Here is a 22187-nt window from a genome sequence, read left to right as displayed (position 1 = left end):
AGTGCGCATTTGCCAGGCCTGAGAGATGGAAAATAATGGAGCTTGATCTCTTTCTATCGCCTCTCGTCGGAAAGAGTGCCAATCTGAAGTTTCTTTTTGGCCCAGTGGTAATTTTGTCTTGTTGCTCAGCTACGGCGAAAGAAAGCTGCGATACAGGTCCGCATCAAGGAAGTAATGATTCGCTAAACTTGTTAGAAAACGAAGAAACTGCCCATGTTGAGAAAACAAGAAAGGGCATAGAAAGAGAGAATGAGGAAAATTTCTTGTATTGGTTGGGTATCATCAAAATGTGTTTATTTTGAGGCGCAGTGCTCCTTCTGCCGCCTCGTTCCAAGAAGGAAAATGCCAAAAGTCGGTCCAAATGCCGCCGTCAAGGAGAGTGCATGTCCGTTGCTGCTGACGCGCGGTCCCCTGGTGGTTTGTCCGTTGCTCTTTCTCTGCTGTTCAATCCCAGGCCTCCGAGATGGGTCGTTTGTGGTAGGCGCTTATTCGGGAGAGCGATGCGGTTGTGTCATGTCGATGAGGTGAAGTGAAGCGTTTACTTGAACTCGTTGGGCCAGCACTTTTCCTTGGTCCAGGCTGGAGTCTGTCAGATTCGTCCTTTGTAGTCTGGGCGGAGGTGGCTTACCATCGGGGTGAGTACCGGCGTGCTGCTCGAGGATAGCGAGGTTTGAGCTGGTCTGCGCAAGCGTGTCAGCGGAATGCCTGCTGTGTCGGGGACTTGATGGGTCTGTGACTTACCAGCTCCTTTTTGCAAAAGACACAGATGGAGGTGGCCTTGGGGACCTTCTTGGGGGTGCCGTTGGGGTTGACGGGGATGCGAGTGCCGGCGGCCTCGGCCTTCTTGTGCTCGCGGTGGATACGGTCCTTCTTGGAAATAGGCATCTTGACTGGATGTGATGTCGTGTGGTGGTCGAAGTCGAGGCGGAAAAAGCGAGGGATAAGAGTGAAAGAGTGAAAGATTGTTGATTTTTGCTTGGCGGACCCTGTTTTCATGTGACGCTTTTCCTTATCTTATCGCTGCCAAGTCGTAATTACCCGCCGACTTCTTCTCCGCACCACACAACACTCGACATCTCTTTACTATCACACAAACGTGCGTCGACTACTCGAGTATAGTCCCATCAAGACTGGCACAGCCGACAAGTGACGAGCAATTTTGAGCCTCCAGTCGGAACGTTCGGGACCATGTCGACGTTCACTGCACCGGACACTTTGCGTAGCGCCCTTTCATAACTGCAGCTCCTTGTCCTACATGACTTCCTGATAGCCAAGTCTTGTTAACTATCTTCTGGAGAGTCGAAGCTGCTTCGGAATATCTCAAATCGATTCTGGCAGCTTTGAGACAACTACATACTCACACCCCAGGATGCCAAGCCATACAGCCACGCGTCGAATGAAAGATGCTTTTGGACACATCACAGTCGAAACAAGACAGTGAATGTCTTTTGCATTGAAAACTTTCACTTGATCGATGATGCTCATCTGCCTTGTTCCGAACATGATGCTGCCATTATAAAGCAAACTTCCGATTCTGCCACAAAGACCGACTCTCACTCATCGTGGAACTTTCTCCTCTGTCAAGAGTCATTGAAGCCATGTCGACCTCTGCCAAGTATCGCAAGCATTAGTGCCGTCGTCATTAGTATACGTCGCAGTGTGTTTCATGCCGTCTACTGGTCCATGGCATGTGTCGATCACTCAACCACTAACACCATGTTTGCAAATCAAAGTCTTGCTATTGGCCCAACTGCGGTCATCCTCTTGCTACTGAAGCTCCGTCAAGCATCATTTGTCTAGAGCCAAGTCTACACTCAAATGTAGGTGCAGAGAGAAACAAGACGACGACAGATATTACACGTAGCTTTGCCCTGGGTGTACTCTACTCGAAGCTGCTCTCTACGGCCGGTCGTGAGTTCATGCCCTTATCCCCCTACAGCATGTCGTCAGTAGACTGTGCACAGCCTTCGTCCGACATGGGACATCTGAGTATATATAAGGTCGGTCTTGAGCCTACATTTTTCTTCCCTTCTCATTCTCAACTACACAATCTCAATCTTCGTTCTTTTCTGATCACAGTCTGTTCGTTATGGTACACTTTTCCAAGCTCGTCAGCACAGTGGCTGCTGCTACCTTTGTTGCGCCCTCTTTGGCTCACCCAGGAGAGCATCACGACCACCATGCGGTCAAGCGTCAGTCGATGCACGCGAAAGACTTGCAAACAGAGTCAGACGCTCCGTTTATGCTTGCAGTGAGAGCAACGAACATGCTCAAGTTTCTGCTCGCTCTGCAGCTCGTCGCTCCAAGGTTGTTCGGGAACTTCGCGAGAGACGCCGTGTCACCTCTGCTCCTCAGAAGTTCAAGCGCGACCTCGCCACTCTCGAAAAGTTCGACGCCCTCGATCACAACCGTACCGATGTGCTTCATTACGACATGAACACTCCCGAACACATCATCTTCGGCGCCAATACCAGCTGTGTCTTGAGCCCCGAAGTTACTGACGGTCCTTACTATGTCACTGGAGAGCAAATTCGCAGCAATGTGAAAGAGGAGCTCTACTGTGATGGCGTTGATCTTTTCCTCGAAGTTCAATACATTGACATCAACACTTGTCAGCCTGTCCCAGATGTTTGGGTTGATATCTGGAATGCCAACGCAACTGGTGTCTATTCTGGTATCTCGACAAGCGGCAACTATGCATCGGGCGGTTACAACTCGACTTATCTTCGGTATCTGGCTTTGTCTCTTGAAATTGTGCCGAGAAAGTTCTAATCTATTCCTCCATAGTGGTATTCAGCCGACTGATGGTGACGGTGTTGCTCACTTCGAGACCATCTTCCCTGGTCATTACGATGGTAAGTCATACTACAGCATCATCCCTCTGCTTCTGACTGACTAATCTTCGCAGGTCGCGCAACCCATACCCACCTACTCTCTCACATGAACGTCACTCGTTTCCGCAACAACACCATCTCTGCCACAAACAACATCACCCACATCGGTCAACTCTTCTGGAACTCTGAGCTTCGCGAGGCTGTTGAAGAAGTCTACCCCTACAACACAAATACTCAAGCTGTCACCAGCAACGCGGATGACATGTGGGACATTGTCGCTGCAGGCACAACCTTTGATCCCTTCCCGCAATATGTTTACCTGGGTGATGATCTCTCGGATGGTCTCTTTGCTTGGATTCAGATTGGTATCGACCCTACTGCAAACTACATTGACGACGAGTACTACTCCGTCGCTGCTTACCTGGACGCCGATGGTGGTCATGCTTCTTCGAGCTCCTTTGTCGGCGGCGGCGGTGGCGAAGGCATGGGCAATGGTACTGCTCCTGGAAACGGCACCGCTCCATCGAACTCCACCTCTGCTTGATCTTGTCCGTGCCAACTGCTTTACATATTCCAAACAACTAGGTAGAAAGCTGACTGACTGGAAAATGGTAGAGTGACAAGGCGAATACAATGGCTTCTGGGTCGGCAGACGCAGAAACTACTCCTTGAATCTAATCACTTTCTATCCTAGTGCTTTATCCCAGCATTGAGTGCGAAAGAAATCATCCAATGTACCATGTCTTGATGATCCATATGGATTCACGAACGGAGATGTATGCCTAAAATCGGACACAATTCAGGCTCAATCAGGTAGATGTCGCCGACAATCACCAGCCAACTGACTGTCTGAACAAAAGTCAGATCATAAACCAGCGGTCGGCCTCGATTTACAGATGATGAGGCATTTTCTACCAACGGTACAATCCATAAGCCTGGCTGTGTAGTACTCCGGATGAACGAAGTCGCTGTCTATTGACGGTGATCAGGTCTCTAAGGATTAAGCTCGTTTGTTCCAAGTCCGAGATCGAATTGATATAATTGATGGTACGAGGTACGAGTCGAGTCAATGCGTGGGGGAAGTTTCAACCGATGGGCCGGACGATCGTTCTGTGGTGCTTGTGGGTATGGGGATGCTCGTGGATCTTTGCAGCGTGTCTTTCGAGTGTAAGCATTGGGTATTTCGTCTAAGTGAAAGGATGAAGACCTAAATATCCGCCACACCAGAGAGATGTATCCGCTGCTAAGGCATGATGTCAGTCTTTTGTGCTTCATTGACCTCCAAGGCCTTAAATTGGTAGGCAAGGACAGCCGCAACACAATCCTTTGGAGCTCCGGACTCGGCGGCAGATACTCTGCACCCTTCTACGCACTCCGGCAATATCGGTCGGGTTTAACAGATGCAAGACGCTTTGATATCGAAAGTTATTCCAAGCATCTATACCGATCCAGAGCAAGCATGCTTGTCGAGCGCTTGAAGGCGGATTTTGTGAATTGAAGTCCGCAATCCGAAGCTCAGAACCCGAAGCCGAACACCTCGAGAAAACCATGCAGAACTCACTATCCGATGGGTCCGCCCAAGCAATTGCGCAGGCAAGTCAATCGCTTGAGTTTTCCAGTTCAACTCGTACATCGTACATCGTAAGTCGTCAGCGAGCTCGAGATACTCATTGTTCATGGGTAAATCGAGAGAATGTCGTGTTTCTTTTTCGCAAAGCCACTCTCCGCGCAATCTCCGCCTGAGCCACCGCCATGTTTTCTTGGACACGAAAGGTTAATTGATTGTTGAAGCCATCACATCATGGGGCTCTACAAGCACTTGCAGGCCGACAATATCAGACACATTTTTGAGCTTTCAAGACTGGGACGAAATGCTGGTACACAATCTGGGAAACGGCGACAAATCAATCATCATCGACTTGTTGTTTTGTATCGAGCTGAGATGATCTAGACTTGATGACAGAAGCACAGACACATTCCCCAGATTCATCCAGCGGTACTAAAAAGAAGCTTAAACGGCATGTTCTTTGACAACGTTGATTGGTTCATCTCTGATCGGCAACCGTTTCCGACCGTCTATAGAGTTCATTGCCAGCCGGTTCAACTGTCAGCCAAAAAGCATCAGCTTAGCAGATGAGCTGTTTCCGACCAATCAAGGAAGATGATTACGGCGATTCTCATCAACAAACAGGCCACTATTGTTGGATCTTCAAATCACCGACCTTTCGTGGATATTCAGGGATCACTGTTTCACAACGTGCGACTCTCATGAACGCGTAGGCTTTCGCATGGCGAAGCTTATGGATGAGATGGAGGTGAAAATGATAAGAACACCACCCGTCCCGCTTTGGTTTTCGTTCATCGACGCTCATCATCTTTTTCAGCTCTTGTGAGGCGTTTACTCCGTGACTTGTCCCACTCTGACGCGCGTGTCTTACATTGGCAAAGCCTTGTCCGAAAACGACTTAAAGACAAAGAACCACCAACATTTCTCGACCTCCGCTTTGGATCAGATCTGGATTACAACACTACAACGCACTCAATTAAACAATCGAAGTTCTTCTTGGTCTAGATTGGCAATACATAATTGACATGATGATGTTCAGCGTTTTGTATCGTAAGTATATTCAAATTTATCCCTGACTAAGCGCATCATGCAGGTACAGTCACTGACGATCTTTTAGAAACGCTGCTGTTCGCATTCTTCTCTGTCGCATTTGCGGCTAATGGGTCCTCCACATACACATACCAGAACCAAGGATCGCAGGCATTTTCTCTGGCTCTCGGACTCAACACAACCGGCAATGACCTTCATTTTAACATGACGGCTCCGTCGACTTACTCATGGTTCGCCTTCGGAGTTGGTAGTCAAATGAAAAACTCTATGATGTTTATTGGATACCCCAGCTCGAACGGCACAGGTACGACTTTTCTTGATAACTCGCTCGAAGCTGTAACTGACATGTCTTCCAGGTGTGACACTAAGCCCACGTCTAGCTACTGGACACCAACAACCACAATATTCCTCCGCTCTGGATGTCGAAGTCGTCAGCAGTTCCATCACCAACGGCGCATATCAGCTCATGGCTATCTGCAAGAATTGCACAACCTGGCCGCTCGGAACCATGGATACTACATCAACGACCCAGCCTTTCATCTTTGCTCTTGGTCCAACAGGCTCGGCCATCTCTAGCGACTCTACATCCGAGAGTATTCGTCAGCACTCCATGTACAATTCTTTCACACTGGATATGCAACAAGCTTCTTTCTCTGGCTCAGACACGCCCGTTCTGAGTCCAAGCAGTGGCGCCGCATCTAGTGGTAGTGGCGGTGGAAGCTCTTCCTCATCTCCCGGTACCGCCATGTCTTCTGATGGCAGCAACACCTATAACATGGTGCACGGTATATTCATGTCCATCGCCTTTGTGATCCTCTTCCCTCTCGGCGTACTCGTTCTCCGTCTAGGTCACAGCGTCATCGGTCACGGTATCATTCAAGCTCTGGCATACTGCTTCGTCATCGTGGGTCTAGGTACAGGAATATATCTCTCTCGACAAGATCCTTCGGTAAGTTGGTCATGAGTAACTCTGGTCCAGTTTTCGTTCATTTCCACTGACAATGATGGTTCTTCCCAGACACGCAATTATAACTCAGCTCATCAGATCATCGGGCTTGTCCTCTTTTCTCTTCTCGCCGTCCAAGCACTAGGTGGTCTACTTCACCATCTTCTCTTCCGTCGCGGAAAGAACTCCATCATTGGAAAGGTCCACATGGTTCTCGGCATAGGTCTCTTGATCCTCGGTATCGTCAATGCACCTCTCGGCCTCAACCTCGCAGGCGACAGCAAGTACAACAAATACTACATCATCGTCGTCGCTATCCTTGGAGCACTCTTCTTGGCATTGAGGGCGTGGGCTGTCGTCAGAAACAGAAAGATCTCGAAGAGAGAGGGCAGTGAGAAGGGAGTGCTTAGACGTGGTTCTAGCAGTGAGGAGGGTGTTGTGAATATGTAGGGTGGATCGTAAGCTGTGATGTCTACGTGTAGTTCGACATACAAGGCGATTCTAATGACGTAAATGAATATTGGATATGGAGTTTTTCTTCTTCTCTATCTTTGAATAATATGAAATTTATAACCTTTCCCCTTACTCTCAAAGTCCAAACTTCCTTAACTTGATTGTTTGGCAGAGTGTTCCCTTTTTAGTTTAGTTCTTCAATGTTTTTGTTCTCCGTGTATTATTCGCGGCATCCTAGGATGCACTTAACCCCACCAAAATGCATCAGATTCTGCGGAGACCCATTGCGGCTCGTTCGAACAAAGTCACGGGATATGTACCCTAGCTTCACATAGAGAAAGAGTAAAGACACGGAGGCCGCGTGGACATGCTAACCTTATTTTCTTTCTTTCAATGGACCTTCCTAACGCGACACCATCCAACATCATGACTTTTTTAAGATCATCATTATTACTACATCTCGAATTCGCATTAAGCGGGAATAAGAATATCGGTGATGCGTGTCTAGGTAAGATTTCTTACCTTCTTGTTTAGGAAGATAAGGTTAAGGGCTTAGGAGGTAGATGTGTTATGTTGTAGCTTCTAGGATGCGAGCATTAGGTTTTTATGATGGCTTGTACAATTTTAAACCTCCCGAGTTCAGATCCCGAAGATGGCGTTAAAGAAGAGGATAAGGAAGAGGTTTAGTGCATTTGAAGTGTTAGAATTAGAGGTGTAGATAAAGCGAGTAGATGTTTAGAAAATTCAGAAATGTTGCCGGTTCTTTGAGATGGGAGGTTTGTGGGTAGCGATGCAGTAATTGATTTTTGAAAAGCTAGGGAGAAGTATGAGATTAAGACATTTGGATGTAGCCATTGATTAGATAGCGATGTTAAGCTGACTGGTGCGATAACATCAATGTGGACTGACAGGGTCATCCTTTTAGCATGGATATTACGCACAGTCTCTTTCTTGAACTCCATGCCAAAAGGATGGGGCAACTTTAGGTCAGAACTCCTAGTACTCTTGACTTCACTACCGTGTCGTACGTGACTCTCCCAATCTACGTTCGAGACTCCCGTAATGGGCTGAGTCGAGAATTTCCAATTTCCGAAGAAGATGCAACTGGTCGTTGTATACTTAGCTTTTCCAATTCTCAATCACCCGTACGTCGTTTTCTCGCTTCTCGTTAACCATGATGGGCGAATCCGACGCAGGATGGATAGTGCGGCCCTCGAAGATTGTATCAATCTGCTCAAGTGTGAGATTTTTTGTTTCAACGTACTGCAGGCCATTCGTCAGCTCAAAGTTCAAAAGTGGCACGATGTTTGTAGCTTACGAATATCTTTACGATAGGGGCGAAGGCGAAATTGAGAGCCGCATATATGATATAGTATCGCCATTTGATGTTTTGCACAGCGACAGGTGTCACTAGAACGACGGCATAGTTGCAGATCCAATTAGTCGCTGTTGCTATGCCGGCTCCGGTGATTCTCATGCGTTGAGTATTCACTTCGGCTGGGTACATCCATGGGACCGCGATCCAGGTCGTTCCAAAGGCTGTAAAGTAGAAGAAGACGCCGGCGACGGCTACAGCACTCCATTCATAGCTTCCTTGCGATAGTCCGGCTGCGACGAATATGAAACAGACGCCTTGGGCCAGAGCTCCCCAGAACATTAGTGGAACGCGACCGTATCTATCGATGAAAACAGCACCGAGAGCTGATGACAACATGAGATTGATGACGTTGCAGCCGGACAAGATCAGCGCAATGCGTCTCGAAAGACCCAGTGTTCCAAAGACAACGGGCAAATAGTAGTTGATGATGTTGATACCACCCCACTGTTGCATGAATTGAGTACCTGCACCGAGAATCACTCTTCTTCTGGAGTGGAGCGCGTCTTTGGAGATGAGATCTTTCCAGGACCCCTTGGTATTCTCAGCCTCATGCTGGAGACCCAGTGTGATACTTTCTATAAAGCTCTGCACTTCAGGATCTTCTGGCGATCGTGAGAAGAGTCGGGAGATGACCATCTGGGCCTCATCAGTTCGTCCTCTCGATATCAGCCATCGAGGCGACTCAACAAGGAAAGGAAGCATGGCAACAGTGGCGAGAGCGTAGAAGCATTGGAAGGCTAGTGGAAACCGCCAGGAGACGCCATGAGTCGGTATATAACCAAGACCGAAGTTGAGCCATTGTGCTGTGACGTTGCCAACTTGATTTAGTACCAGTGCGAGAGTGACGAGACGGCCTCGTATTTCGGGCTTGCACGTCTCTGAGAGCCAGACCGGGACAATCGATGTGTTGATACCATTGCCGACTCCAGCTATGAAGCGGCCGATGATCTGAGCAAGGCATTGTCAGTGGAAGAGTGTGGATTGTACAGTCTGGAAACACTGACCATTTGTGCAACATGGTAGGAGGAAGCTTGTAAGATTCCGCCTACGGTCAAGACCAGGCATCCCAACCAAAGACCACGTACACGGCCAAGCCTTCCACCTAGTGCCATTGCTGTGATGGCGCCGAAGAAGCAACCGAGATCATAGGTCGCAGTGATCTGTCCCTGGAGAAGGGCATCTGGATTGTTGAAGGTAGCGATAAAGTTGTCGTTGCCTAATAAGCCGCCAAAGATTCCCTGATCGTAGCCAAAACTATGTGAAACAGTCAGTCGCAGTCTCGTAAATATCGTCAAGTGGTTTAGATTTGAGTGTGTAACGAACAGCATAAAAGCACAGCCAGCACAAGTCGCTATGCCGACAGACAAGGGGGTGCCCTGAAGCGATTGAGTAGAAAAACTCATGATAGAAGATAGTTTGTTAGATGATAGGTATTGCTCTGAAGACTGGAATTGAACAACAGACGAGTGTGCTCTCAATTTATGTCTCAATCATTCCAACGAGATATCCATTACCCCGCTCGCTGGCATGCGAATATCTCCGGGTGCTCCCCCGCGAGATAGTAGACAAAGCATCTCAGACAGTCCCTAACGTCTGGATCGTGGTAGCAGGTAGCGGTGGACCGTCATCGGAGCTGAGAAGTCTGTCGGGGGACGATTCCGAGCACACTCGGACCATTGATTTCCGTATCCCCAAGGCCTCGACAAGGGTAAAAGGTGCTAATGACCTCGTCAGGTGACGCCTGACATTCCTTCCGCGACCAGCCTGTCCTAGATCCTTGTCAACCCTCTGGAGATCAGTCATCCAAACCACCTGGGCCGCGATGACTCAGAGGCCGTTGAGAAGTATGCCCGAGCCCGGATCTCCCAGGAATCATGCTCCACCGCTGTCGCATATACGCTATGGAGTTGAACAATCATTAGATCTTTGTACAATATACAGACGCATAAACGTTGAGGTTGGTCCGTAACCATTGCCTCAGTTCGTCATTCTCACCATCTACTTGATCTCTGGAACATTGGTCACTCTAGACTGTTGTATGTAGTAGCTAAAAACATCTACTTATCAAGGTTTCCAGTCGTGATACTCTTGATGACCTGATATTCGGACAAGCCATAGAGACTACCTTCCCGACCGTAACCACTTTCTTTGACTCCACCGAAGGGCGCTTCTGCTGCAGAGATCTTGCCAGTGTTGATTCCCACCATGCCAACCTGCAACTTTCTGCTCACACGAGTGCAGCGGCCAACATCACGGCTGAAGAAGTATCCAGCCAACCCATAAGGAGTGCTGTTAGACAACTCGATGACCTCTTCCTCGGTATCAAATTCGAAAACGGCAGCCAGAGGACCAAATGTTTCCTCTTGTGACACATTCATATCGCTGCGAACACTGGTGAGAATGGTTGGCTCACAGAAGAAACCAGGGCCTGATGGACGTTTGCCTCCATACTCGACTTTGGCGCCCTTTGACACAGCGTCTTCGATGTGTTCAAGGACCTTTGTGACTGCAGCTTCGTTGACCAATGGTCCTTGAGTCGTAGCAGGGTCCAAACCTGATCCCATCTTCAGGTCTGAGACGGCATCTTTCAACTTGCGTGTGAAGGCCGCAACCACACCTTTTTGTACGAAGATCCGGTTGGCACATACACAAGTCTGACCAGAGCAGCGAAACTTGCAGATCATGGCACCTTCCACAGCTAGATCGAGGTCTGCATCGTCGAAAACAATGAACGGTGCGTTGCCACCGAGTTCTAGACTGACCTTCTTCAACGTACCCGCCGCCAGCTTAGCAAGCATCTTTCCGACGCCTGTCGAGCCTGTGAAGCTGATTTTGTTGACGAGTGGTGAAGTGGCCAATTCGGTTGCCGCACTACGATCTTTGGTAGGAAGAACATGTAAGATGCCAGGGAATATGCCGGCCTTCTCCGCCAATTTGCTCAATGCCAACGCGGTAAAGGGAGTCTCACTTGGAGGCTTGATGACTACTGCACAGCCAGCTGCAAATGCCGGGGCAATTTTGCGGGTGATCATCGCGGCCGGAAAGTTCCAAGGAGTGATGATGCCGCAAACCCCGACTGGCTCTTTGACTGAGATGAGCGTGGTGTGAGGCATGGACGAAGGAATAGTGTGTCCGTAAGATCGAGTGGCCTCTTCGGCAAACCAGGATACAAAATTCGCCGCATAGATGACTTCGCCTCTTGCTTCGGCAAGTGTCTTGCCATTTTCGAGCGAAAGGATTATGCTCACTGGGAATGTTAGCAGTGAACACGTCAAACCGAAGCCCAAGTGAAAACTTACAGTCGTTGACGTTCGCAATGATATGCTCATACCAGGATCGAAGGAAAGCTCCACGATCGGTGGCCGTGGTTTGTTCGTAGAACTTGAGCTGGGCTGAAGAAGCGACACTGATAGCACGCTGGAAGTCTTCGAGCGTGCAGTCGCTCACACGACCTAGAGTAGTTCCTGAAGAGGGCTCTTGGAGATGTTAGTTGATGACAATGGTTGGAATAGTGATGTCGCTGACCGCAAACGGCGAAAGTCTTTCCTGTCTTAATCCATTCATCCGCAATATAGGCCTTATCGGTGAACAGGGCACTGTCTTGTAACTGTATGAAGTAAATACGAGTCTTGTCTCGGACTTTTAGTGCTGACCTTGCTGAGAACATCGATGCTCGTCGAATCTGATGGAGTTTGGTCGCTCGTAGTGGAAGCCATTTTGGATCATTAACTTGCTGATAGACCGTGGGTGAGCGAGAGAGTTGTACACTGCATCATCGCTGCATCGTACTAAGCTGTGTATAAAGTAATTCATACGCTTGATTTGGCTAGGCGGTCGTCGGAAACACATCGGAGTGTCAGGGACTGACATATCGGATTCCAAATCCCGAGCCCCATGGCTTGAAGCTTGCTCCTCACAATCGATTTCAGTGTATGATCATCTGATCAGTTGTGTGACCGAACTCGAAGAAGGATCCACCAATGAACAACAGTAACATGCCACTGATTGTTTCCAATCCTTGAGGTAGCATGTACAGACAAATAGGAGGATCGGGTTATGCTCCGATCTTACCCGAGCCCGTAATTGTTTCGCACTCTAAGTCGCACCGACTGGCCGAACCCTCCAGCACATTGAGAAAGGATTCTGGTGCGAGCTAGACTAGGTGATGTGGCAAGATAGATGTGCTTTACCTGGTGACAGCCATCGACTACTGTTATTCGGGTGCCATCACCAAAGAAGTCGGCCAGACTAAAGTTTGACGAACGAACGGCTCACTCACTCGCAATGTATTGCGAGATATGTTGGAAGAAAAGCAAACCATCTCCGGGCTGGCAATATGTATGAGATTCACTGTACATTACACTATACTGTTGCAGAATATCTATGTACAAGCTCAGTCCTCAAAGCTGTCTCCATCCATTCTGTCGAGCACTACGTCCACCCAGATCTCGGAGATACATTTGAACCCTGGCATGTATGCCTTTGCCATCAAGTCCAAGGCGGTCATAATTGCTGGGACCCGAAGCAGAGTACCCATACGATGTCATGCTCACACTTGCAGTGACATATCGAGCCCATGTAGTAGCCACAAACTCCTCAACGCTCACGATTGGGTGCCCATCTACAGGGAAGACAGTGCTCTTGTATGACTGGGACTGCTCTTCGAAGATGTCCAAGCTTGGGGCACTGACGACTCTCACGCGTATGCCATCAGCTCTCAAGAGCTCCGCTGCAGTCACTGCATGTTGTAGAGCTGTACCGCAACTTGCTAGGGTGAGCTGTGCTGAATCCGTTTCGTGTATAACGTAGGCGCCCTTCAGGGCCAGTTTTCTGTCAGTGTTTGGAATTGGAGAAACAGGATCTCTTCCCAGAGAAATCATGGTCGGGCGCGTTCGTGTGGTCAAAGCATACTGCCATGCAGCAACAACTTCCTCAGCATCACTAGGACGGAAGTAAGTCAAGTTGGGCATGGCACGATATAGCGAATCGACCTCAACGGGCTGATGAGTCGGTCCATTTTGCCCTTCTGCGAAAGAGTCATGCGTTGCCAGATGTATCGTCTGGAGATGACTCAAAGCGCCCATACGTACTCCGGGAGCGGCCTTGATTGGGTCAGCTATGGAAAATGAAGGAATCCAGACAACTCACATATAGATAGAACATCAAAAACGTGGCAGTCACCGGTATGAAAGCACCAGGGGCATAGGCGGCTATTCCGTTTGAGACACTTGCCATAGCGTGTTCGCGGATGCCATATCGAATGTAGCGCCCGGCGTAGTTTCCTGGTAGCAAGACATCGGTGACCGACTGGTAGATTTTGTTCGAATTGGCAAGATCGGCACCACCGCCACACAAAGCCTCGCATGCCTCCCAGAGCTTCTCCATAATCAGGCCGTTTGACTCTCGAGTAGCCAAAGACAACATGTCTCTTGTATCTGTAGAGTCCAGGACTTTGAAGATACCGTCGTCTAGCTTGCCTTGCTGGCGCTTTTGCAGTGACTGGTATAATTCTGGATGGGTTGTGTGGTAACGTTGGAGAAGTCCATGCCATTCTGTATTCAAACCTTGTCCGCTCGTCTTGCATTCACGAAAGAATTCCAGAGCTCTGTCGGTGACTTGATGGGTCTTGGACGGATCCTGACCAGCGCTGACCTTCGAATCGGCCACGTAACTTGCGTCGAAAGATCCATGGTGCGCCTTGGCCGTACCAGCAGTTGGAGTGCCTACACCGATGACTGTACGGATGTTGATAAAAACCGGTTGATCCCGAACATTTTTGGAATGCTCAAGTGCGCAGACGATTGATTGCACGTCGTACGAGCCGTTGTGAACGTCCAGGACGTACCATCCACAAGCTCTCATCTTGCTGTTGACATCTTCAGTGTTGATCCAGTCTAGCGGGCCATCGCAGGTGACCTGATTGTTATCGTAAACCAAAACAAGGTTGTCAAGCTTCAGATGTCCAGCTAGTGCGATTGACTCAAGGGCAACTCCCTCCATAAGACATCCATCTCCGGTCATACAATAGATACGAGATTTGATGACGTGAAAGCCAGGCTGGTTGAACCGCGCCGCAAGATTTTTCGAAGCGATGGCCAGACCAACAGCATTGGCCACGCCTTGTCCCAAAGGACCAGTCGTGACTTCAATCCCAGGAACCTCAATCTCTGGATGTCCATGGCAGATTGTGCTGTAGCCATCGGTCTTCGCACTTCCGTAGCCTTTCAATTCGTCCATGGTCCAGAGGTCGTAACCAACCAGATGGTTCAGTGCGTACAGAAACATCGCAGCATGTCCTGAATAGTGTCAGAGCAAGATCGATGAGAGCAATTGGATGGTTCACTCACCATTCGAGAGAACAAAGCGATCTCTGTCAAACCACTCGGGATTGGATGGGTTGTACCTCATAACATATTTGTACAGCGCAACGCCTATCGCAGCCATACCAACAGCAGAACCTCCATGCCCGCCTCCGTTCTGATTACAGATATCAAACAAGAGGTTTCGAAGAACCAACACGGCGTGATCATCATCGGTCATACTGGCATCGGTCATACTGGTCTGAACGATGTCTCCGTTGTGTACGAAATCAGGATGTGGGGTCTCCTGAGGCTTCATGGTACTCAAAGATAAGAATCCGGTTTCGTGTGTGCGATGCTTATGCTGCCCGTATTTTTCAGATTATATCGAGGTTATGACTTGTAGACAGTGAGAATCGTCTGAAGATAAGTCTACTGCCATCGCACCACTCCACGTGACTCCATAGCATCTCGGAATCCGAAACCCGATGGCCCCATGGTCTGGCTTGGCAGGGGATGGAAAACCCAAACTCTTACCTGAGACACACAATGTATAGGTATGTCACTAGATGGAAGTCGCCTTGTAGTCGATTCCGTCCACGGATGTGATGCTCCGAATGGGTAATCCAGATCAGGTCTGTGCCCAATGTTATACTCGATATGACCCCTGCCGAAATACGCAAGAGCTTCGCAACATCTTCTTTCAATCAACGTTACCATGACGGACTCCGGAAATGAAACCTCTGTTGGCCAATATCTTACCGAGGCGCAACATCTGTCGGTGGTCTCTCAACTGGTGCCTGCCTTGAACCCTGGCGAGGTCCTCATCGCACCACGATCTGTGACACTTTGCGGCTCCGACATGCACTATTTCCAAAAAGGCTGTAATGGTTCAATCAAGATCCTACAGCCCTTATGTCTCGGCCACGAGTTCTCTGGCAACATCGTAGAGCTTGGCCCAGGGGTCACTGATCGGCAACAGGGGGATCTCGTTGCCATCGAGCCTGGCGTAGCATGTGGAAAGTGTGAGCTTTGTCTCGATGGTCGTTACAACATCTGTCCTGAGCTACGTTTTCGTGGCAGCGGATCTGCATGGCCCCATTTCCAAGGCGGACTACAAACGCGGGTGGTTCACCCAGCGGCATGGACACATAAGTTCGTAAGCCCATAATATTTTTGCGAACAACAATCTAATCGCCGTCCAGACTTCCCCCAGGGATGACGAGTGAAGAGGGGGCCTTACTGGAGCCTCTTGCTGTTGCCGTACATGCCTGCCGCCGTGCTGGTATCAAGCCAGGAAGCAGCTGCACTGTCATTGGCGCTGGTGCTGTAGGACTTCTCTGTGCAGTGGCGGCTCGTCTTTCGGGATGCTCCCGAATCGTCATCGCGGACATTGTCCGATCTCGGGTCGAGTTTGCTCTACACTATCGATTTGCCGATGCGGGATTCGTCGTGCCCGCCAAACGAGGCGCGACTGCAGAAGAAGAGCTTGAGATTGCCACGGAAATGGCAAAATCCCTTGCAGAGGTCAGATCCCCTGATGGTACTCCAGTGGGACGGTCAAACTACACATTCGAGTGTACTGGAGTCCAGTCTTGCGTGCAAGCAAGTATCCTTGTATCTACCACCATTTTTACTTTGCGGGATGTGCGAGATCTGACGCGTCACAGACTACAAAGGCAGGAGGCAAAGCGGTGCTGGTCGGCATGGGTACTCCCAATCATTTGCTTCCAATCTCGGATGCAAGTGCTCGTGAAGTGGATATCATTGCAGTCTGGCGTTACGCAAACTGCTACCCCGAAGCAATCGACATCATGGAAAAGAGCAAGTCTGATCCGATGATGCCTGACATAGGGCAGATGATCACACATCGCTTCCACGGCCTTGAAAATGTCCATCAGGCGCTAACGTGTGCAAGCAAGAGCAGAGACGAGGATGGGAACATGGTGATCAAGGTGGTCGTCAACGTTAACGAAGAAGAGCTCGATGTGTAAAGATTCTGGGTCAGGAGACACTTCGGATTGCTTGAAACAACGATTCAAATTCAAGAAGACACCAGTGTACATATTTCCATAATAATCAATTGGGGACACATATCTTGATGCGTCTAGAACTTTTCTTGATTTAAAGGTATCAAAAAGTCCAGAAGCAGATTTGGAAACACTCTAGGGTCGACCCGCCGTGTCTTGTACAAGGTGCTTTATGGTCCAACGTATCATGATATGGACCAGAGATGATCGCAGTCCAACAAGCCTTTATGATAGAATCATACGGATCTTAATCAAAGAAGTTCGATGAGCACGTAGTGCCTGACAGCGATCGAGGTGCTTTGAGTTTACAGTGTCTCCAAGTCGACCTCGGCTAATCGACGAATGTTGCAACATGGCAGATTTCCTCCACTTATCTCTCAGCTTGACGATGGATTCTTAGCGCGTGACATCAAGTTACGAATGACTGATAATCCGGGGAGGTACCTTCAGTGCGGAGAAACTGTTGGATCTGATCCACGTCCCGAAACTCTACTCACATCGGAATCCGAAACCCGAGGTTGGTCAGCGTCCAAGCAACCACTCGAACTTTGGTTCCTGGCTAATCGCATGAGAACAATCGGACTCTAGGATCCGTAATCCTCTCAAGGAATATCCGAGAGGTCTTGTGTAACTGGGTTGTGCTCATAAAATCCCCAACTGCGACCGAAGAGCTGCAAATATCGCTTGCTGTTCAAATCTTTCCAAGAACATCATCCTGCGACGCAAAAAGCTCGAGCCAAAGATTCGAAAACGAAATGGCCGCGATTAACGCCATCATTATTGGTGCAGGCCCATCGGGCATTGCAATGGGACACAAAATGAAGCATGAGTTGGGCTTCGAAGATTTCACAATCTACGAGAAACTCGACGGTGTTGGCGGGACGTGGCGAACCAACACTTATCCTGGATGGTGAGCCAAATACTCTTCCGACGTGTTGAAACCTCTCTGACATCTTTGCAGTGGCTGCGACGTCCATTCACATTTGTACTCATTCAGCTTCAACCTCAATCCAAACTGGTCCAAGCAACTCGCAGAGCAAGCCGAGATATTGCAGTATATCGAAGATACGGTCGACAAGTTTGACCTACGAAAGCATGTTCACGCTTCCGTCGAGTGTCTGGGTGCAAAGTGGGATGTGCAGAACAAGCACTGGGCGGTGACATTTAGAGACCTCACCACCGACATCGTCTTTACCCGCAACGCCACCATGCTGATCTCCGCTGTTGGGGGTATATCTGCGCCGCGAGATGTATGTCACTTTTGATCGTCTTCTACCGAGAAAATGAGCTGAGCTTATGATGACAGGTCACATTTCCGGGTATGGAAACTTTCAATGGGCCAATTTTCCATACTGCTCGCTGGGATCACTCCGTTTCTTACAAAGACAAGAACATTGTGAGTTATACCGAAGCTCCAATGTCACAACTCAACGCGTTTACTGACATCGAAATTGTCATAGGCCGTCATTGGTAATGGTTGCAGCGCCGTTCAAGTCATACCGGCAATCGCCAAAGATGCCAAATCTGTCAAGCAGTATGCACGAAGCCCCCAATGGTATCACGAGCGTCCGAACCGCCACTTCAGCAACTTTGAGAAGTGGTCCTTCCGTTGGGTACCATTCTTGATGCGTTTGCACAGATGGAACATCTTCTGGTCTATTGATAAGCAGTCATACAGCTATCGTGGCACCGACGCTGGGGTGAAACAGCGTCTGAAGGAAGAGGAGGAAGCGCGTCAATACATCTACACAAAAGCGCCAGAGAAGTACCACAATCTCCTGGTTCCGGACTTCGAGCTTGGCTGCAAGAGAAAGATCGCAGATCCGGAATATCTGGACTCATTGAACAGAGACAATGTGGAACTTATTCCTGAGGGCTTGCAGCGCATTACTGAAGATGGCATCATCAGCACTTCCGGAAGAGATGATAGGTTTGACATCATCGTCACAGCCACTGGCTTCAAAGTGTCACAATTCCTGACACCCATGGATGTCATTGGCGCAAACGGATCCACTCTAGAGCAACAATGGAAAGAGAACCGCGGCGCACAAGCATACTTGGGAACATTCGTTCACAACTTCCCGAATATGGCCATCTTGTAAGTACCAAGAAGGAGGTAGCAGAGACGAGTGATCCCAGCTGACAAAAAGACAGGTTCGGACCAAACACCTTCCCTGCAAATAACTCTGCGCTGTACGCATGCGAAGTTCAAGTCGACTACACTGCTCGAGCTCTCGTCAAGCCGCTTCTCAGATCTCGAGCCGAAACAATCGAGGTAAAAGAGTCGGTTGAAAATCGCACTACCAATGATATCCAGTTGCGTCTTCGAAACAGCGTCTTTTCAGGTCGTTGCACCAACTGGTACATTGGCGAGTTTGGACGCAATGCGGCTTCGTGGCCAGGGTTGGCAATCGAGTTCTGGATTGCCACTCTTACGCCTGATCGAGATGCTTTTATCATGAAGGGAGGTAGTAAGTTGTGGCGTCTCAAGAGCCTTTGGAAGACTTTTGGCGGGTCTTGGGGCATCTTGGGTATGGCTTGTGTCGCGGCGGCTATCTACGCACGGAATACTCGAGACTTCTCCGCTATGCTGAGTTCAAAGCTTTGGTGAAGGTGAAAGTATGTAGCCAATTGATAGAACATTCTATTATCTCTGATCCGTTCAAGGTTGGATGAGCGTAATCGGACGAATTTGATGCATTTTTCCCGTCAGTCAGAGCGTCATTGAATGTAGCAGCAGTGAGTGATTGCCTTGATACTCAAAGCTATATCTCGTTCACGAACTGATGATGTTCCAGAAGGTAAGACGTTCTACCTGCTTATCTAGACCTTTCTCAACATGCGAGCCTGCCATGACCGTTTAGCAGCAAGCAAAACATCAAGAGCTCTGTTGGCGTTCGGAAACGCTTCTCCTAACTCCGAAAGAGCTTCACAAGTTGTATCGAGATGTGACTCCAAGCTTTCACGGAATTGACTAGCGATGCCAATACCGGAGACCACAGCATAAACAAGTATAAGTGCCGCCGTGAAGGTGATATGTACGACTTGATTGCTAATCCTTCGCAATGTGTACTGGCGTTTGTAGCAGACAAGTAGCTTTGCTATGTCGACGGCTGATTGTATACACATTTCACGGGCGTGCTGAGGACCTCGGCCGACTAGAGGCCGGGGCTGGACGTAATACCTTGAGCAGAATGGACGATGCAAGATTATGACCAGGAGGGCGTAATGCATGCTGTGACTCGTCAGTCTTGCGAAAACAATTCGTTCGGATCGACTCACTGTAACACAAGAATGTGTGGCAATATTTTCGTAGTCTCCAAAATAGTCACGTCAAGATCTAGTTCTGTCGGTAGGTTCTCTCGCCAGTCTCGGAGCTGCGCGAAAGTGTCGTGAGCGAGTCTTTGAAGTTCCAGGTTGGTAGTATTCTCGCTTGCATATCTGTACGAGTCAGTATTGTCCAACATTGTTTTGATGCCGTTCAACAATCACTTACAGCTGATGACCAAGCGAAGACATGATCAAGTGTAGCGCTATCGACTTCTCCATGAGTGGGTTCTGAGCGTTCAAGAGAGGCTGAACAATCTCTGGCGCGTTATCGCCCGACATAACAGCCGTCCACATCGAGGTACTTTCGTGCGTGTTATTTACGATTGGTAAGTCGCTCGCTAGATCCTTGATGTTGCTGTGGAAGGGTCGACCAAGATACAGCCCGCAATCACTGCAGAAAATCCGAATCAGTAATCAAGTGACATATCTTGAAATAGGTGACCGACCGATCATTCATGAAACAGCCCCAGACCGCTATGTTCCGTGCGTTGCTTTCTTCGTGGCTCATGGAGCCTTCGTCGACATATTTTTGTGTACTAATGTGTAGGCCGAGGTCGAAAGCCAGCCTGACAGCCATTCCTGATACCAAATGTCAGTAAGGTTTACCAGAAGCCTCAGCATTGCTTCGAGGAAAGTCGTTGTTGTACCACTATAAAGCCATGCTCTGGTATCTTGCATGGAGCTGACTTCATGACAGCTCATAATGGCAAGACCTTGAACGGTTGCTACTTTGGGCTCGTCCAATTCAAGCTCAAGAAGCGCCTTTGCTCTCTTTGAGAAGAAATCTGGCAGGGGTACAGGGAGCGCTGGATGTCGATCGCTCTCGAGAGCTGCGCCAACGGCACATCTGTTGTTGCATCAGTCAATGAACACCTCGAAGTGTTTTCAACGATTCTATCCTACATGGCATTTACCAAGAATTCAGAGTAGAATTCGCTGTCTCGGTGATCATCTGTGTACAAACTCCTACCGCGCTCGAAACACTCTTTGTCGACAACATGCATGCTTGAGTTGTGCCATGCGAAGAACAGGTCAATCAGTCGCTGTTCCAGTACAGGCTCGACGGGAATATCCAGACCGAGAAGCTTCAATCGCGACGAGTTGAGGGTTACCTGTTGTAGACACTTCGTGGGTACTGATGATGGAGTCGAACGCAATCTTGCGAGATGGAGGTTGGACGTCGCCCCATAGAACCGCCATTTACCTCCCTTGCTGGCCAGAAGGCCACCCATACGTTCCGAGATCTGACTGGTAACCTCGGTGTGGTCTTCCTCTTCGACCTGAGAGTCAGTCTCAGGGTCCCAACCTGCCAGTGCATCCGATATCTCTGGTATTGGGCGACCAGAAGCACTAGCATAAAGATCCATCAGCGCTGATGCTGTCGGTCCATCAGGGTTGCTGTCAGCAAATGGAACGTCGAACCCTGGCGCGTTCCATACCCAATCCGCGCCTGTGGTGGGGAGGGCGTCAAAAGCAACGTCATTGGACCAATCAAACTGTGTGGATACGTCGTTAGGAATGGTTGATGCCGAAACAGGATATGAATTATCCATCCCGAGCATCGTGACATCCGTATGAGTCGATGGATTATTCAACTGTACGGTTTCGGAACCTCGAAGTGAGTTCATTGATGGTTCCATCAGCAGGCCGGAATCCATGGGGTCGTCAGGCTGGCCTTCTGAAGGCGACGAGGGATATGTTTCCATTAAATTATCCAATGTACTTGCGTTTTGACGACCAGGCGGTGGAGGAACCGGAAGGCCATGCGAAACGATAAAGTCTTGTAATTGCTTGACTCTAGCCGAGAATAGCTTGACGCTTTTCCGCGTCGAAATTCTGCGGTCCTGAGTCAGCTGCTGTCCTTGTTAATGATGATGGTCTCTAACAGACTTTCTTTTGTCAGAACGGCTCTCAAATACGCATTCGCGGTTTCTTGAGAGACAATGCCCGCAGGTTGGCATATTCCCGTCGCACTACAGCCCGTCAGTAGAGGCGTGCTGGGGCGCAAAATGGTACAGCCACCTTGATTTTGCTTCTGCGACATGCCGCACAAGCTGTAGTGACGTGCGAACGTGCGCTTACGCCGACATTCGACGAACTCCGAGGCATGAGCGTGTCATACAGTCATCAGGCGCCTGTTCTTCCACCTGATATAGCAGTCGAAGTCGCCCTCAGAGAAGATGAAGAGCTACGCGTATAGGACGCGGGGAACGTCGCTGACTTCGGTTTAGTTTCGCCGAGGTTGAGGCGATAACGAGACCTGTCATTGCAATGTGCTGAGAGTGTTCGATAAATTACTG

General features: G+C 49.1%; 10 protein-coding genes across 10 annotated transcripts; 5 read left to right on the top strand and 5 right to left on the bottom strand.

The window, feature by feature from the left end:
* The first annotated feature begins 10 nt into the window (after window positions 1–10).
* Window positions 11–325, top strand: M438DRAFT_346647 (uncharacterized protein). The gene has a single exon (XM_029905726.1). The coding sequence runs from the start codon at window positions 36–38 to the stop codon at window positions 300–302; it is 267 nt and encodes an 88-aa protein (XP_029759164.1). The 5' UTR covers window positions 11–35; the 3' UTR covers window positions 303–325.
* Window positions 252–919, bottom strand: M438DRAFT_366386 (uncharacterized protein). Its single transcript, XM_029907873.1, has 3 exons — window positions 742–919; window positions 629–680; window positions 252–579 (listed from the first exon to the last, which is right to left on the bottom strand). The coding sequence occupies exons 1-3, from the start codon at window positions 883–885 to the stop codon at window positions 539–541; spliced, it is 237 nt and encodes a 78-aa protein (XP_029759163.1). The 5' UTR covers window positions 886–919; the 3' UTR covers window positions 252–538.
* A 1170-nt stretch (window positions 920–2089) lies between these two features.
* M438DRAFT_366385 (aromatic compound dioxygenase) lies at window positions 2090–3378 on the top strand (the record flags this gene model as incomplete). Its single annotated transcript, XM_029907872.1, has 4 exons — window positions 2090–2192; window positions 2294–2729; window positions 2788–2855; window positions 2909–3378. The coding sequence occupies 4 exons, from the start codon at window positions 2090–2092 to the stop codon at window positions 3376–3378; spliced, it is 1077 nt and encodes a 358-aa protein (XP_029759162.1).
* Window positions 3379–5628: 2250 nt separating this feature from the next.
* On the top strand, window positions 5629–6847 carry M438DRAFT_276472 (CBD9-like protein; the record flags this gene model as incomplete). The annotated part of the gene is made up of 3 exons (XM_029900858.1): window positions 5629–5755; window positions 5808–6400; window positions 6470–6847. Coding segments are annotated over 3 exons (1098 nt in total), but the record flags the coding sequence as incomplete, so codon positions are not given.
* A 1112-nt stretch (window positions 6848–7959) lies between these two features.
* M438DRAFT_381376 (hexose carrier protein) lies at window positions 7960–9631 on the bottom strand (the record flags this gene model as incomplete). Its single annotated transcript, XM_029908900.1, has 4 exons — window positions 7960–8113; window positions 8169–9176; window positions 9233–9482; window positions 9552–9631. The coding sequence occupies 4 exons, from the start codon at window positions 9629–9631 to the stop codon at window positions 7970–7972; spliced, it is 1482 nt and encodes a 493-aa protein (XP_029759160.1). The 3' UTR covers window positions 7960–7969.
* A 654-nt stretch (window positions 9632–10285) lies between these two features.
* On the bottom strand, window positions 10286–11964 carry M438DRAFT_381372 (aldehyde dehydrogenase; the record flags this gene model as incomplete). Its single annotated transcript, XM_029908899.1, has 4 exons — window positions 11882–11964; window positions 11754–11835; window positions 11528–11704; window positions 10286–11475 (listed from the first exon to the last, which is right to left on the bottom strand). The coding sequence occupies exons 1-4, from the start codon at window positions 11942–11944 to the stop codon at window positions 10286–10288; spliced, it is 1512 nt and encodes a 503-aa protein (XP_029759159.1). The 5' UTR covers window positions 11945–11964.
* Window positions 11965–12628: 664 nt separating this feature from the next.
* Window positions 12629–14768, bottom strand: M438DRAFT_276464 (uncharacterized protein; the record flags this gene model as incomplete). The annotated part of the gene is made up of 3 exons (XM_029900856.1): window positions 12629–13330; window positions 13377–14524; window positions 14576–14768. 3 exons carry the CDS (start codon window positions 14766–14768, stop codon window positions 12629–12631), a joined length of 2043 nt encoding a protein of 680 aa, XP_029759158.1.
* Window positions 14769–15245: 477 nt separating this feature from the next.
* M438DRAFT_276426 (alcohol dehydrogenase) lies at window positions 15246–16521 on the top strand (the record flags this gene model as incomplete). Its single annotated transcript, XM_029900852.1, has 3 exons — window positions 15246–15682; window positions 15733–16144; window positions 16198–16521. The coding sequence occupies 3 exons, from the start codon at window positions 15246–15248 to the stop codon at window positions 16519–16521; spliced, it is 1173 nt and encodes a 390-aa protein (XP_029759157.1).
* Window positions 16522–17330: 809 nt separating this feature from the next.
* On the top strand, window positions 17331–18988 carry M438DRAFT_299173 (monooxygenase; the record flags this gene model as incomplete). Its single annotated transcript, XM_029902015.1, has 5 exons — window positions 17331–17467; window positions 17519–17807; window positions 17864–17953; window positions 18018–18655; window positions 18712–18988. Coding segments are annotated over exons 1-5 (1398 nt in total), but the record flags the coding sequence as incomplete, so codon positions are not given.
* Window positions 18989–19180: 192 nt separating this feature from the next.
* M438DRAFT_346644 (uncharacterized protein) lies at window positions 19181–22055 on the bottom strand. Its single transcript, XM_029905725.1, has 8 exons — window positions 21910–22055; window positions 21778–21860; window positions 20791–21723; window positions 20535–20734; window positions 20334–20466; window positions 20054–20278; window positions 19840–19998; window positions 19181–19792 (listed from the first exon to the last, which is right to left on the bottom strand). The coding sequence occupies exons 2-8, from the start codon at window positions 21846–21848 to the stop codon at window positions 19381–19383; spliced, it is 2133 nt and encodes a 710-aa protein (XP_029759155.1). The 5' UTR covers window positions 21849–21860; window positions 21910–22055; the 3' UTR covers window positions 19181–19380.
* Window positions 22056–22187: the final 132 nt, after the last annotated feature.

This window comes from Aureobasidium pullulans (genome assembly GCF_000721785.1).
Source record: "Aureobasidium pullulans EXF-150 unplaced genomic scaffold scaffold_12, whole genome shotgun sequence".
NCBI classification, from domain to species: domain Eukaryota; kingdom Fungi; phylum Ascomycota; class Dothideomycetes; order Dothideales; family Saccotheciaceae; genus Aureobasidium; species Aureobasidium pullulans.
Note: the sequence above shows the minus strand (reverse complement) of the source record. Positions and strands in the feature narration are given on the sequence as shown.

Coding starts and splice junctions, on each gene's coding strand:
- M438DRAFT_346647 (XM_029905726.1), top strand. CDS start 36: ATGGAGCTTGATCTCTTTCTATCGCCTCTCGTCGGAAAGAGTGCCAAT.
- M438DRAFT_366386 (XM_029907873.1), bottom strand. CDS start 885: ATGCCTATTTCCAAGAAGGACCGTATCCACCGCGAGCACAAGAAGGCC. Junction 681..741: donor TCTTTTGCAAAAAGGAGCTG/GTAAGTCACAGA, acceptor ACGCTTGCGCAG/ACCAGCTCAAACCTCGCTAT. Junction 580..628: donor CGCCGGTACTCACCCCGATG/GTAAGCCACCTC, acceptor GACAGACTCCAG/CCTGGACCAAGGAAAAGTGC.
- M438DRAFT_346644 (XM_029905725.1), bottom strand. CDS start 21,848: ATGCCAACCTGCGGGCATTGTCTCTCAAGAAACCGCGAATGCGTATTT. Junction 21,724..21,777: donor AGCCGTTCTGACAAAAGAAA/GTCTGTTAGAGA, acceptor TCAGGACCGCAG/AATTTCGACGCGGAAAAGCG. Junction 19,999..20,053: donor TCTTCGCTTGGTCATCAGCT/GTAAGTGATTGT, acceptor TGACTCGTACAG/ATATGCAAGCGAGAATACTA.